This window comes from Macaca thibetana, chromosome 7 (genome assembly GCF_024542745.1).
Source record: "Macaca thibetana thibetana isolate TM-01 chromosome 7, ASM2454274v1, whole genome shotgun sequence".
NCBI classification, from domain to species: Eukaryota; Metazoa; Chordata; class Mammalia; order Primates; family Cercopithecidae; genus Macaca; species Macaca thibetana.
The window spans coordinates 114892788-114908225 of NC_065584.1; the positions used below are offsets into that span (position 1 = coordinate 114892788).

The following is a 15438-nucleotide window of genomic DNA, read 5'->3' on the forward strand; positions in this document are numbered from 1 at the left end:
AACAAACAAACAAAGAAAGTTTAAGCAAATTTTAACTATTAATTATAAAGAAAATTCTGTATGTAAACATATTAGGTAAAGAGGTATCCAATTTTTCTGTCAACTAAAATAAAAGCACAATAAATTTTTCTTAAAGCCCTAACCTGCTCTTTAACAAAAATTATAAAAAGTTTTAAAACGCCTATAAAAACCTTACCTTATAGTCAGATATTAAAAGTAAATAATGTCTATAAAATCTTATTTTAAAAGTTTAACATTGATAGCATATTAATGTAAAAAAATTCGTACAAAAAGCATTATCAAATATAAAATAGTGTTTAACTTTCTTAAAGCCCAAGGGTGGCCAAATAAGTCCCAAGGTCCCTCATCCCCAAGGCCACAACACGCAGGGGCAGTGAAGGCCACATAAAAGCCAAGACCTTAAGAGGGGGCAGGGCCGCAACATCCGCTAGGCAACACTAAGCAGAAACGGAGCAGAAGACGCCACCGTGGGGCCTCAAGCCCTACAATATGCAACGAAAATTATAGACTTAATTTATCTTCCACTTTCCCTTCCCTCAAAACTAAAAATCTTTTAACACAGGTACCAACCCTAAAATTTCCAGTACACCAGCACCAGCCTAAAAACCACATCCTTATCAAAAAATAAAAAACTCAAGCCAGCCTGGGAGGGACCCTATTTTATGCTGTTAACCACCAAGACTGCCGTCCGCACAGCCAAGAAAAAAATGGACCCACTCTACTCAAATCAAGAAAACATCTTAGGTTACTATACTAAAATCAAGCCCTACTAAGTTAAAATTTTAAAAAGCTTAATTTTCATATACCTTCTCTATTTCTTTCCTTTCCTTATTCTGTTACTAGCTCCCTTGTTGTTAATGTAACTACATCTAACTCACTTCAAACCATTGCTTTTAATGCTTGCTCTATCACACCTTGTAAAAATATAAAAAATCAATGACAGCTAGCCTTTTCACACAAATATTTATATCCTGGCCCTCTAATTAACACAATTACCCCTAACACTTGTCGTTATAATCACCTGCGAATTTTCTGCTCCTACTGAGAGGTGAAGCCAACTGGACTTCCTGGGTTGAGTGGGGACTTGGAGAACTTTTCTGTCTTACAAGAGGATTGTAAAATGCACCAATCAGCACTCTGTAGCTAGGATTATAAAACGCACCAATCAGCAGAATCCTAAAAGTAGTCAATCACAGGGAGGACTGAAAAAAGGACATTCTGATAGGACAGAAATGGAACATGGGAGGGGCCAATAAGGGAATAAAAGCTTGCCACCCCAGCCAGCAGTAGCAGCAACCTGCTCAGGTCCCCTTCCACGCCGTGGAACCTTTGTTCTTTCACTCTTCACAGTAAATCTTGCTGCTGCTCACTATTTGAGTCCGTGCCACCCTTAAGCGGTGTAACACTCACCGTGAAGCTCCGCAACTTCATTCTTGAAGTCAGCAAGACCACAAACCCACTGGAAGGAACCAACTCCGGACACACTACAGCCTAACAATCTTGCAATAAATGGAACTACGTCCTTTAAACTACTCAAGAGCAAAGTTAAACTTCCACCAAAAAAAAAAAAAAAAAAAAAAAAAAAAAAAAATTTATATAAATCTAAAACCTTTCATCTATTTCATTAAAAAATCTATCCCTTCTGTCAACCTTTATCAATATAACCCTGTTCTTCTATCACCACCTCCACCTTAACTAACTCTAAACCTGCCCTTAATCACTTCTGTAATATAGAAATTGACATAAATTTTTTAAAACCCTAAATATTTTTAAAATACACATTATTCCCCCATCTTCCCCTTCTTCAGCAGCCTAAGTTCTAAATCCCACACCAGTTACTCCTACATCTAATAAAAGTAGAATGTCTATTATAAAAATAAAAAATCGAAGACAGACCTTAGCCATCAAAACAACGTATCAAAATACAAACGCCTAGCTAAAATAAATATTCTGTTCACACTTTAAAAACAATTATTACGCTATTACACTTGTACACATGGTACTCCAGAGGCCCAAATTATCCCCTTTCCACTTAAATGGTCTCCTCGTCAACCAAATATAAACTATGTAGTAGCTCTTCTTCAAAATCCCACTGCTTAAAATAATCCATCATGCCAAGCTCTCTCTGCTATTTCCTAAAATTCAACACCCTGCGCGTCAGCCCCTGAGGGCAATCCAGCTTCCACCTTTTCTAAATGCCAAATTTACTTTGTGCCTCTCACGGCAAGAAAAAAATTTAATATTCCTTAAAAGTATTTAAAAAATAATGCAAGAAGCTCAAGCTTTTCCAAAAGCTTGCCCATCAATCCATGCTTAGCCATCCCCAAACAAATATATGGTAGTACTGTAAAGGACCCTTACTAAACACTATGCCAAATAATTGAAACAGTACTAATCCAATTAGTGGTGCTTCACTGTAGCATTTCATCAATCTAAAAAACTAAAAACAAAACACCACAGGCCAAAAAAATGTCCTTGTAAGTCCTTTAATCCTCAAGTTTACATAAATGCTATTAAAATCCTGTAAAAAATTTCCAAATAAACTTAAAACACAAAATCAAATACCTGCAAAATTTAAATCCAAGTTATTCTGGTAAGTAACTATGAATTTAAAAAATGTAAACTAAACTACATCTGTTACAATCAGCAACAATTCATAAATTACACTGAAAACGCCATCAAAAAAATAGCTAAGCAATTAGGACCTACCAGACAAATTGCCTAAAACAAGCTTTAAATATAATATTAGCAAAAAAAATTATGTCATAATTAAAACTCAATATTGTACCTTTATTTCTAATACTGCCCCTAACAAAACTATAACAAAAGCACTACAAAAATTAACAGCACTATCCAATAAACGTGCCAAAAATTCTAAAATAAATAACCCTTTTTCTAAAATAATAAAACATCAATTCAATAAGTAAAAAAAAAAAATTTGGCCAGGCGTGGTGGTTCACGCCTGTAATCCCAGCACTTTAGGAGGCCAAGGCGGGCGGATCACGAGGTCAGGAGATTGAAACCATCCTGGCTAACACAGCGAAACCCCGTCTCTACTAAAAATACAAAAAGAAATTAGCCAGGCGTGGTGGTGGGTGCCTGTAGTCCCAGCTACTGGGGAGGCTGAGGCAGGAAAATGGCAGGAACCCAGGAGGCGGAGCTTGCAGTGAGCTGAAATCACGCCACTGCACTCCAGCCTGGGCGACAGAGTGAGACTCTGTCTCAAAAAAAAAAAAATTTAACTTCAATTCTCACCTTGTTCACTCTTAATAATATACTTATAAGCTATTATATTATTCCCTGCCTTCAAAATTTTATACAAAAACTTCTCTCTACCACTCTTACAAAATTAACTCCTAACTCTCCTCCACCCTATTCAAAAAAATTACTTCTCTTAAAGCAATTAAATCAAAACAGACAAATTTTTTAAAAATTATAAGAGGGAGAATTGTAAAAAGTAAAATAGTGGTTCCTCTTCAAAGCCTTTCCTCCCCATCTAACTAAAAATAAACAATAACTTCTCTTAGAAGCAAAATTTAAAGACCTGTGCCAGCATTCTTAAATATCTGCTAGCCATAATTTTAAAAATCAATATACTTTATATTCTTAGCTCCCACAATTTAGCCTAAATATTTGCCCTGGCATACTTATACTAGTCCAAGAAAGCATTAAGTCATAGCCTGTTCCTCTTCCTTATTTAAAAGCATTTTTACCTTTCTCAACATTCCACACGTTACTTCCTCCTTCCTTTGTCTCCTCTCCTCTGCTTTTGCCTCTTTAAAAAAATTCTAAGTTACTAACCAATGAAAACAAATACAAAATGTAAAATCCCGTTCCAGTCAATAAAAACCAGGCATAGCAATAAGGTGGATGCATCAGGTTATAAATAACCTTATTTCCTTTATTCAATATACTCTCAAAACTGCTAGCAAGTATACCCTTTTTATAAAAAATATAAAAATGGCCTTACTAAAACAATTAAATTTATATTCAAGTGCTATTTCTTTACAACACCAGAAAACAAACACTTCAAACAGATTGCAGTGAGCTGAGATAATGCCACTGCACTCCAGGCTGGGTAACAAAGTGAGACTCTGTCTCAAAAACACAAGGTAAATTGAATCACAAGAAGAAGAAAAAACATGGGTAGTATGTAACCAGAATTCCCCAGGTGATGGTAATGCATTCCCTAGGATTCACAACCTGCATTCTGGAAGTCCCAGGTGACTGGGAACTTTGCCCATGAAGCCATGAAGCTCTTTCCCTGGGCCATGCCAGGGGCCACACTTGCCGGCCCTGGCCCCACCTGCTGCCATCCTCACAGACTCCCTCCGCTAATTCTGAGCGTTCCTCGGACACTCAGAAACGAGTCTGAGAGCCACCTCTGGGGAGTCTTGGCTGGCGCGGCCATCTCAGCTGGCAGGCACTGCAGGTGCAGCCGAAGCTCCATAACGCTGTGAGCTCTGGCTGTCCTCTCAATGTGCACCTCCCTTTTGGGTGGCCCTGCTATGGGGGGACATCAAGGCTGCCACCTTCTGCCTGAACGTCTTAGGGTTTGAGTGGAAGCATTCTTGAGCCTGCTGTTTCCCTGATCCTCAGACATGAGCCAGGGGCATGGTCAGGGAGGGTCTGGGCCACCTGGGCTGCACATTCACGTCGCATCCCCTCCAGCTCTGGATTGAAATCCAGACAGCCTTCTCACTGTTCTCTTCCATTGGGGTGTCTTCTAGAAGGCTCCTCAGATCTTGGTGGTAATGACCCCACCAGCCCATCAGATGTGCTCAGGGAATCCCTGGGTCTCTGAGGGAAATAAACAGGAGAGGAACCCCTCCATCCCTCCAGCCCCCACTGCTTCCTTGTGAAACACCCCCAGAGAGCCAACAGTCCTGCTGCCACAGGCTCTGGTGGGCTGCCTCCCCCTGCGGAGAGACTCGCCTTCACAGCAGCCAGCGCCCTTCACCTGCGGGCTCTTTCCAACTCGTCTTCCGAGACCGTTCCCACGGTGGGGTAGGGGAGCTGGGACCTGTGCGTTTGCCATCGGCGGATGGCATGAGAAGTGGCCCAGGATGGCGCAGCTGCCGGGGTCCATGAAGATAATATCCAGAGTGGGGAGGGCTCAGCCCCTGCATGAAGCAGTCCCCACTTTCTCCATCCTCCATGCTGTTTCAGTCAGTGACCAGCTGGCTCTGTTTTGTTTCACAGTGTGGACAACTCAGAGGACCCCGTGTATGAGAGCCTGGAAGAGTTCCACGTTTTTGTCCTAGCCCATATATTAAGAAGACCCATCGTTGTTGTGGCAGATACCATGTTAAGAGACTCAGGTGGAGAAGGTAAGTTCCTCAAGGGATGTGCTGTATTCCTGACACAGAAAGCATAGCATCCCAGCTAGAAAGCAGATAGCACAGAGCAAGGTCGAGCTCCCAGAGACCACAGAGCTCCCAGAGGCCACAGAGCATCACTCTGTGCAAAGATCTACTCAGCATGTTTCTTTCTCCTCCCTGATGGTGGCAGGGATTGCTCTTCACCAGCTGCCCTGCCTGTCAACAGCAGGTGGCCAGGAGAAATCTGGTCGTGTGGGGACCAGGACTAAGCCCAGAGGGCCTCCTATCTCCTGTTGTGTGCCTAGGGCACAGCAGACAGTCCACACCCCTCTAACAGCCCTGGGCCATGTCCTGGAGGCATTCAGTCACTCAGGTGCCTTCCCGCCCCTCCACAGGCCACCTGTGTGTGAAAGACTAAAAAGAAAGGAAGACAGAATGCATAGCAAGGCTATGATAGAATCAGAACTGGCAGAGAAAGAGGCAGGGGCAGTTTATGGCCTGCCCACCGAAAGCCACACTCTGTGCATAGCCGCTTCTCGAAGGTTCCTCCATTCAGCCCTTGCCACAGCCTCCCAGGGTGGACACCACCCTCCCTACTTTACAGAGGTGAAACTGGAGCCCAGAGAGGCTAGGCAGTGTCCCCAGGGGGATCAGCCCAGGGCAGGGAGTGCTCCAAAGCCTGTCCTCCCTCCAGTGTGTAGCTGACCAGAGCATCCCTCCAGCCCGGTTTGAATTGACGCCTGCACCTTACAAAAGTCACAGGTCTTCCAAGGAGTTCCACAAACCAGGATGTGGCTCTTCATGCTAAACAGCTGCCATAGAAAATCTGATGTGGCCACGATGGTTATGTAGCCAGGGAACTGGGAGGACACAGGTCCTGCCTGGCCCACCCCCTTCCCTGTGTGGCTCAGGGACACGGGCCTGCTGAGGTCTGCAGCTCTCCGTGCAGCACCAGGACTCGCATCGGGGCCCTGCTGTGCAAGCCCAGGACTGAGCTCCCAGCACCATCAGATATCTGAGTTGCGGGGCGAGGGAAGGTCCACCCTTCCTACCATTCTACTCACAGCCCTCTTGCGGGTACCCCCACCCTGCCGCCTCTCAGTGGGACTGTCCTGTGAGCAGAAGCACAATGATCAATTTAGACAAAGCGAGGATGGGGGAGGAACTCTAAGAGTTCGTCAAAGACGTCCCTGAAATTACCGTCCCTGAATTCTGCCCAAGGAGTGCAGCAATACGCTGACTCTGGGGCCAAAAGGCAAGACGTTTCATGAGCTAAAGGCAGATGCTGCTTTAGGACAGATATTTCCGAAGTTATTCTATTTTGGTGAGGGTGTTAGGCTTTTCTGCCCTCTTTTTTACAAGTAAGAAAATGAGATTTTGTCCCTGTCACTGAAGGATTCGATCCCTTTGATTCTCAGTTCCCATCTGACTTACATCTTGGTCCTGGAGCTCTCTGGCTGGTTCCTTCAGATTCAACAGAAGAGGTTCTCAAAATATAGAACAAATATACACCCTCGAGAAGCGTAGATATTGGGTTGTATACAAATGCTTTACCAAACACTAGGAGAGGAAGAAGTACATCCAGAAAAATGTGGGCTTCCAGGCTGCGACTGCTCTGACCAATCTCGGGTGACAGTGTCACCCCAGCCCTGGGGCTCCTGAACACCTGTGCAGGTCTCAGGGCCGCAGGAGTCCTGGGGCAGACAGATGACTCTGGAAACTCTCAGCCCCATCCCTCAGCACTGCCTCCATCCGCCCTCCTGTCCCTCCGCTTCTCCATGGAGCCCCCTGGGATAGTGAGGGACAGGGACGCAGGGGCCTCCCCTCCCAGCTCAGGCTGCTGCTCCTCACACCCTCACCCTGGTTTGTGTCCACAGCGTTCGCACCCATCCCATTCGGAGGGATCTACCTGCCCTTGGAGGTCCCTCCCAACAGATGCCACTGCTCGCCTCTGGTTCTGGCCTATGATCAAGCACATTTCTCTGCTCTCGTGTCCATGGAACAGAGAGACCAGCAGAGAGAACAAGGTATGCCTGACTCCCCAGAGAGTGCACGCCGGGGCCTGGGGTGGGGCAGAGCCATCAGAAGGGACCCCGTTGCACAGGGAGGGGGATTGTGGAGACCTCCCCTAGAAGCACACCTGTGCACACTCAGCAGTGACAGGTTTTGCATAACACTACCTTATGCATGTGTGAACGTTTTCATTGAAAATAACCATGTGAAAGACAACATTCTCTTTAAAATACTGAACAAAGGCAACCTACCCTTAAATAGCTTTTACTGTTCTCCCTTTCACTTGTATACGTATTTTACAGGAATGTAATTAGTCTTAGAGGTAAATTAAAGGGAAAAAAACTTCAAGAGCAAGTATTAATGAACTATGGCCCACCACCATTTTTATAAATAAAGTTTTATTGGAACAGAGCCACATTCATTCACGAGGCATCGTCTGTGGCCGTTTTTGCACTACAGTGGTAGAGAGAGGAGCAGCCACTGACACCGAGGCCTACAGCGCCTAAAATATTTACTTGCTAACTAGCTCCTTATGAGAAGAGTTTGCTCACCTCTGCTCCAGGGTAAGCTTTTAACTCAAAAGGTCAACATTTCCTTTCAAAGCATTGCAGCTGAGTTTCCTCTAAGCAGCCATTTCAGTGCTGCCGATGTTGGGCCGGCCCCACAGGCTGTGCACTGCACAATTCTAGGGCACCAGTCAATGTCTTTGCTCGGGAAATAGGGGGATTTTGTTTGGAACCATTGCTGTTTTCTCATGTTAGCTATGGATGGATGTGTGACCAGCCGAGTGGAGAGGAAACTCCTTCCTGTTGTCACTCTTGTTTGTGGTATAGGCAGAGACTCACTCCCCCACGAGACAGACGGACAGGCAAGACCAGCTGTTTCAGAGTCCCTGCCACTGGGTATGGTTCCAGGGAACGGGAAGTGATCTGGCCAGGCCCACCAGGGGCAGGAAGCTCGGGGTGTCTGCTTCTGAACTTTTCCACTGAGTGTACAGCTCAGGAAGTAAATGCAGCAACAAGATTGCCCCGCTAGGACTCCCAAATGCTACTCCTTCCTTTAGACAGCTGGCAAGGAAAGGACGCAGACAAATGAACAGAACCCAGCCGCCCCCAGCCCTCCGCCAGAGGTGGCACCAGCGTGTCACTTCCTGGCCTGGCGGCTGAGTTAGGAATGAGGCTGGGGCTGTGGAGCAGAAGCTGAAGGTGAGAAACGCACAGGGCATTCAAGACCCCTTCCCAAGAACAGATACAGATACAGATACAGATACAGATACAGATACAGATACAGATACAGATACAGACACAGATACAGATACAGATACAGATACAGATACAGATACAGATACAGATACAGATACAGATACAGATAGATACAGATACAGATACAGATACAGATACAGATACAGATACAGATACAGATACAGATACAGATACAGATACAGATACAGATACAGATACAGACACAGATACAGATACAGACACAGACACAGATACAGATACAGATACAGATACAGACACAGATACAGATACAGATACAGATACAGATACAGATACAGATACAGATACAGATACAGATACAGACAGATACAGATACAGATACAGATACAGATACAGATACAGATACAGATACAGATACAGATACAGATACAGATAGATACAGATACAGATAGATACAGATACAGATACAGATACAGATACAGATACAGATACAGATACAGATACAGATACAGATACAGATACAGATACAGATACAGATACAGATACAGATACAGATACAGATACAGACACAGACACAGACACAGACACAGACACAGACACAGACACAGACACAGACACAGACACAGATACACAGATACAGATACAGATACAGATACAGATACAGATACAGATACAGATACAGATACAGATACAGATACAGATACAGACACAGATACAGATACAGATAGATACAGATACAGATACAGATACAGATACAGAGCTCCCAGGAGCCGACACACGCAGCACAGCGGCAGAACCCAAGTTGCAGAAGAGAGAGGACGGGAGGCTGCAGCCAGCCATGACGGGAATGTCACATTACGGTTCTTTATTATTTGCAGATGTGGCACTGGCCACAGAAGGACAGATTTGATCAGTAAGGCCTAGGAGGTCTTTCCATTGTCTCCCCGCTTTCAGTCCAGAATGCCTGCACCGCCTTCCTGGGGGTTTAGCTCTTTGTAGGGCTGACCCAGCCTCTTGGGAGACCAGAAGGGCCTTTTCAGGACCTGGGATCCAGGCCAGGGGCTGGGCCCTCTGTCCAGTCCCCAGGGAGACTCTGTGGTCACAGGAAGATGATGGTCCCAAGGCCAGCATTTCCCAGTGCCAAGCACAGGGTCCAGATACCCGGCCCCCTCCTGGCAAAAGGCACCGAGTGCTCTTCCAGGCCTCCAGATCCTGCTGCTCGGTGTTTTCAAGGCACGTATGAAAGCATCCTTCCTTCAAAGCGCGCCCGCGGAGGCCGCTGTGGCTCGGTGCCTTTCAGGAGAGCCTTGCAGAGTTCTGGGTGGTTTCACTTCTGATGACCTTGTTTCTAAACACTGGGATCTGGTCCCAGTGCACCCCTCAGAGCCACTGTGGTGTGGGCCTATGGCTCCCTCACAGTCGAAGCAGCCCACTGGGGTCCTCCTGGGGTGGTACGGGTCCCCGCATCCAAGGCCATCCTGGGGCCGGGCTGCACATTCACCCATTAGGTCCCCACGACCCCCTGCAGGCCAGGTGCCGTGGCCACGCTCTTTGTCATGCACCCGTGTGCCCCCTTAGATCTTCACCTCTGCAGCCCTCCCTCTGTGCCTCGAAGGACACTGAGGGGATGGGACAGAGTCGCAGCTGTGCTCTCAGGTCACAAGACTCCTCAGCAGAGAGGGACGTGGAAATCACAGTGAGGCTGCAGCTTCCAGGATGGGACCCTGCGTCCTCTGAGCGCAAAACAGGAGCAGCCACACCACAGTAGCAGGCTCAGGCCTGCTGGGGTGAGCTGGCCAGACCGCCAAGTCGCAGGGCCTGGTGGGAGGCAGGAGATGGGAGACTCCAGAACACTGAGCCCCAGGACACCACTGGCCCCACTGTGAAGCACAGGTGTCACCCTGTGCCATGGTGCCCAGCCCGTCCTGTAGACGGCACCCTGTGACAGAGGCTAATAGATACGGTAATCACAGGCCCCAGGAAGAGCAGACACCATGTCCTTGTGCCTGAGGAACGATGCTTTGAGAGCCTGGAAATGAGATTAAAAATGTATTTCAGGCTGAGACAAGGCTCCCTTCTTCCCATCACCCCCTTCCTCCTCCACTGTTTACATGGCCCGTCATGTCTCATCCACATGTGTCCAGCTCCTGGAGGCTTAAATATCCATGAGGCATTCTTTAAACTTCTCATCTCGAGTGCCTCTCCCTCTAAGGGAAGCCCCCTCTTATAGGTGCTACTGCCACGCCCAGCTACTGCTGATGCCGCCACTGGCCGTCTTCAAGGTCAGGAATCCTCCCCTGTTTCCCAGGCTAGGCCAGGACTTGGGGAGAGGGAAGGGCTTGAGGTGGAAGGTCAGGAGCTGGTGGGACTGGTCAGTATGGGCAACCTGAGTGGCTCAGGCTTTGCAAATCTACCTTAAGACTTTTTAGATCAAATGTATGCATTCTTTCTTGGTAGGTTCCACACCTGATGGCCACCTGCTTTCTCCAGGGGAGGACATTAGTCCTTTGCTCCCTGACACCCTGAGCCCTGGGCCTTCAGCTCTTTGCAGGAAGCAGCCTCCTTGCAGCCACATCTTAAAATGGCCTCCAGGGGAGCGCTGTGAAACCCAGATCTGGGCATTCTGTCAGCACCCAGGCCAGGACAGTTCATACTGGCCACTGAGCAAATGTGTACATTATGAAAAATCAAATCAATTAACAGGAGAAACAGAGGTGCCACATAGTTCCTGGAAACATAGAACCTAGGAAAGAACTTTGGAAATCATCCAGTGCAATAATCCCAACTCCCCCTCCTTTTATAGCAAACGTTGTCCAGTGTACTCTTCATTATCCTGAAATGAAATTCATGGATAATGTTACCTATGTTGGAATAAAGTCCATTTCATAACCCCCACATCGGGAGAAATCAAAGGAAACCAATGTAATCAAATAGTCTGCATTTCTGTAAATGCTCTCACACAGCCATACCGCGAGACTCAACAAAGCAATCAGATCCTGGCACCCATATGTGGGGTGCCCAGTTACACAGGCAGGGGACATAGGTGTGCCGAGCATACCTTCAAATACCCCAGGAGGCTCTGTCGTCCAAAATGACAGCTAACTCTTGGTAAAGTCCCAAACAAGCCAAACACAGCCTTGCCCGTCTCCACAGCTCCTCTTCCCTTTGCGTGGATATAGAGCCATGCAGCGCATACCCTCGTGTACATGTTAGCTCTCGGCCTGGCCAGCAGGTTGCACTGGGAAGGGCTGGGTGCATACGGGTGCTGCCTAGGTCTGCACCCCACCTTCAGGCTCATATGTTTGCAGTTGCTTCCTGTGCTCAAGTGCCGCTCTAAGGTCCTTTCCAGGAATCACGATTTAACCCTTCCCATTTCCTATTCCCCGCTTTACAGAGGGGGAAGTTGAGAAAGGAGGAACCATCCCCAGGGAATGGTTGCAGCCAGTGAAGGATTGGGAGGGTGGATGGCGAGGCTTCCGCAAAGACTTGGCCCAAGAGAGTGGCATTCAGAGAGCATGCAGCTCCCAGAGAAGAGGCTCAGGAAGTGGTACCCCAAGTCAAAGCCTGCTTGGGATGAGACAGCATCTCAGACCTGGTGTCTCAGGAACCTTCAGGGTCGAAGAGGGTAGGGAGGGGGTTCTTTGTTTCATGGAAGGTGTCAGTGCCATCCGTGGCTGTTCTTTTCTTTAAAATGTATTGGCCAGGCGCGGTGACTCATGCCCGTAATGTCAGCACTTTGGGGGGCGAGGTGGGTGGATTGCCTGAGCTCAGGAGTTCAAGACCAGCCCGGGCAACACAGTGAAACCCCATCTCTACTAAGATATAAAAAATTATCTGGGTGTGGCAGCATGCGCCTGTAATCTCACCTACTCGGGAGGCTGCAACAGGAGAATCTCTTGAACCCGGGAGGTGGGGGTTGCAGTGAGCCAAGATTGCACCATTGCACTCCAGCCTGGGTGACGGAGACTTCATCCCACCCCCCAAAAAATTAATATCCAAGTCCATTGTTTAAATAGTTCTTCCCTCATATATACAAACAGCCTGTGAGCCTCTGAGGCATATCCAGGGGCCACACAGAGGTCAGGGAGCCCTCAGCGTGTCCTCAGTGCCTTCCCCCAGGGGTCTCGCTTAAGGACCCCAGAGAGCAGCACGCAGGCAGCCCTGAGGGAGTCCACTGGTTACAGATGGAGGGGGAGATGCTGGTGTGAACAGAGAGCTCCGAAACGAGGCTTACAGATGGTCACACCAAGGTTGGCCACTCCTTTATTGGGAGCAGAGACTCAACACATTCAAAATGTGATACTTAAAAAGAAAAAAAATGTTTTTCCAAAGAGCAGCTTACCAATTTGTCTCTTGCTGCTTAGGAACAACACAGCAAGTTTTAAGTGCCTGCTAGGGATCTTGGGAGCCGAACAGAGTACTTCTACCCACCGGGCCATGGAATCAGCCTTCCATCAGTATTTGATGCATGGCTCCTGGTTAAATCAAACGCTCACCTGTGCTCTACTATTCCCCAAGCCATGTGGAATGTGACGTTCCAATTTTCAACATGTTTGACAACGAACCATGCTTTTTCTTGCAGGATTAATTTACAATAGACAAATCTAATCTCTTTTTCAATAGAAATGTATCTTTACATGTTACAAATATTATTACATATTCTGCTCAACTTGATTTCATAATTGTGTTAAAGAATTATTTATTGGCCAGGTAAGGTGGCTCACGCCTGTAATCCCAGCACTTTGGGAGGCTGAAGCAGGCAGATCACAAGGTCAGGAGATCAAGACCATCCTGGTTAACATGGCGAAACCCCATCTCTACTAAAAAATACAAAAAATTAGCTGGGCATGGTGGCGGGCGCCTGTAGTCCCAGCTACTCAGGAGGCTGAGGCAGGAGAATGGCGGGAACCCGGGCAGCAGAGCTGGCAGTGAGCAGAGATTGTGCCACTGCACTCCAGCCTGGGTGACAAAGCAAGACTCCATGTCAAAAAAAAAAAAAAAAAAAGAATCATTTATCAAATACCAATCAAATTGGTCTATTTGTGTACCCATCTGAATAAAATAATGGAGGAAATATGTAATGCCTATTACGAGACATTACAGTAAGAGTCAGATTACTTCATGGTGGCAAGAAAGTTTTTTCTTTTTTTTCAAACTTTTTTTTTTTTTTTTTTTTTTTGAGATGGGGTCTCATACCCAGGCTAGAGTACAGTGCCGTGATCTCAGCTCACCTCAACCTCCACCTCCCAGGCTCAAGAGATCCTCCCATCTCAGCCTCCCAAGTAGGTGGGACTACAGGTGCATGCCACCAGCCCAGCTAACTTTTTGTGCTTTTGGTACAGATGGTGCTTCTCCATGTTGTCCAGGCTGGTCTCAAACTCCTGAGCTCAAGTGATCTGTCTACCTCAGCCTCCCAAAGTGCTGGGATTACAGGCATGAGCCACTGCGCCTGGCCAGCAAGAAGGTTTTAGAAACCAGAAGTGACCCCAAACTGAATTACCTTTGTCATTAGCCTCCCTTCTCTTGGCTACTTTCTAAGTTTGCCAGTTGCCACTGAAAGACAGGGTCAGAGTGGGAGTAAAAAGCACAGCTACGCCTACCCCTGTGGTGTGTGACCACAAGTCTCACTGGGCCATATTCCTTTGCCACTCCTCTCAGCAGCCCCAGAGCACAGACCCCTGAAGAACCCTTCTCTGCAAAGGCCCCTGGCTAAGGGGTGACAGGCCAAGGAGCTGGGGTTGGGGGCATCCAGACTTTTAGCTGAGACCTCTGCTCCTCAAATCTGTCATCTTTGACATTGTTGACCTACGGATCACAAAGCACCATGAAGTGGCCAGGAGCTGTGGAAGGAACTTCATGGCTATGGAGCTCTGTCCTCAGCTTATAGAGGGGACACGTGCCGAGAGAGCTGGGTCACACTGATTAAAAGCACGAGGTGTATTTATCCACAATACATCTGCTGATTGGTTCAGGCCCTACCCCAATGACCATCAGCTCAGGGGCCCAAAGCATTGTTCCAAAGGGATGCCAGCCACAGTTAACTCCGCGGAAAGAACTGGCCAAGAGTTTTTCACTCATGCCTGAAGGCCTGGAGAGAAGAGAAAGCAGGAGTGCACCCAGATGCCAGCCTCCCCCCAGGAGCCCTGCCTGTCCCCTCCTGAGCTACAAAGTAGGAACAGACACTTGGATCCCCCACCAGACCTCCCCAAGACATCCATGCCCACAGGAAGCGCATACCAGCCACCACCGCCCCTCATTCTCGAATGAGGATCCCAGCCATCGCTGTGTAATGTGCAGGTTTCTCCATCTGGCCACTCCAGGCTCCTGAGGACCTCCACACTCCCATGCATGGTACTGGAGTGAGAACATGCACTCCAATAAAACCCCTTCTGAGGGGGGCTGGGAGGCAGCGGCACCAGCCACCTGTCCTACCTACAGGACAGGAACAGCCAGCACTCACTGTCCTGGATGTGGGGAGCGAGGCTTTGGTGGGCCAGGGTGACACCCTGGTTCTGCTCTCTGAGACCCCAGTTGTCATTGTCCCACAGGGCCACACATGAGGCGTGCACAGAGTGCGTCCTCTGGGGCTGAAAGCTTCACCACCCACTTTTGGCCTGAGCTCAGGAGCCCAGAAATTGTCTTAGATGCTGAACGCTCTCTCAGTCTGAGAGCTTTTTCAGCAGCACTCTTTCCAGTTTTGTCTTAGTCAATTCAGGCTGCTGCCACAGAATACCACAGCCTGGGTGGCTCATAAACAATAGAAATTTATTTCTGATAGTTCTGGAAGCTGGAATACAAGATCCAGGAGCCAGCAGATTTAGTGTCTGGTAAGGGTGTCCTCCTCCTGGTCTACACACAGCAGC

The 15438-nt window shown here is 47.5% G+C and overlaps 2 protein-coding genes across 3 annotated transcripts in view; one reads left to right on the plus strand and one right to left on the minus strand.

Annotated features, from left to right (window-relative positions):
- CHRNA7 (cholinergic receptor nicotinic alpha 7 subunit) overlaps positions 1 to 15438 on the minus strand; it is an 880272-nt gene that overhangs the window by 640257 nt on the left and 224577 nt on the right. The window lies entirely within an intron of this gene.
- OTUD7A (OTU deubiquitinase 7A) overlaps positions 1 to 15438 on the plus strand; it is a 370474-nt gene that overhangs the window by 341439 nt on the left and 13597 nt on the right. For both annotated transcript variants that reach the window (XM_050795833.1, XM_050795834.1), the window contains 2 exons: positions 5224 to 5351; positions 7220 to 7369. In XM_050795833.1, coding sequence (XP_050651790.1) covers positions 5224 to 5351; positions 7220 to 7369 — 278 coding nt within the window. The remainder of the gene's footprint in view (positions 1 to 5223; positions 5352 to 7219; positions 7370 to 15438) is intronic.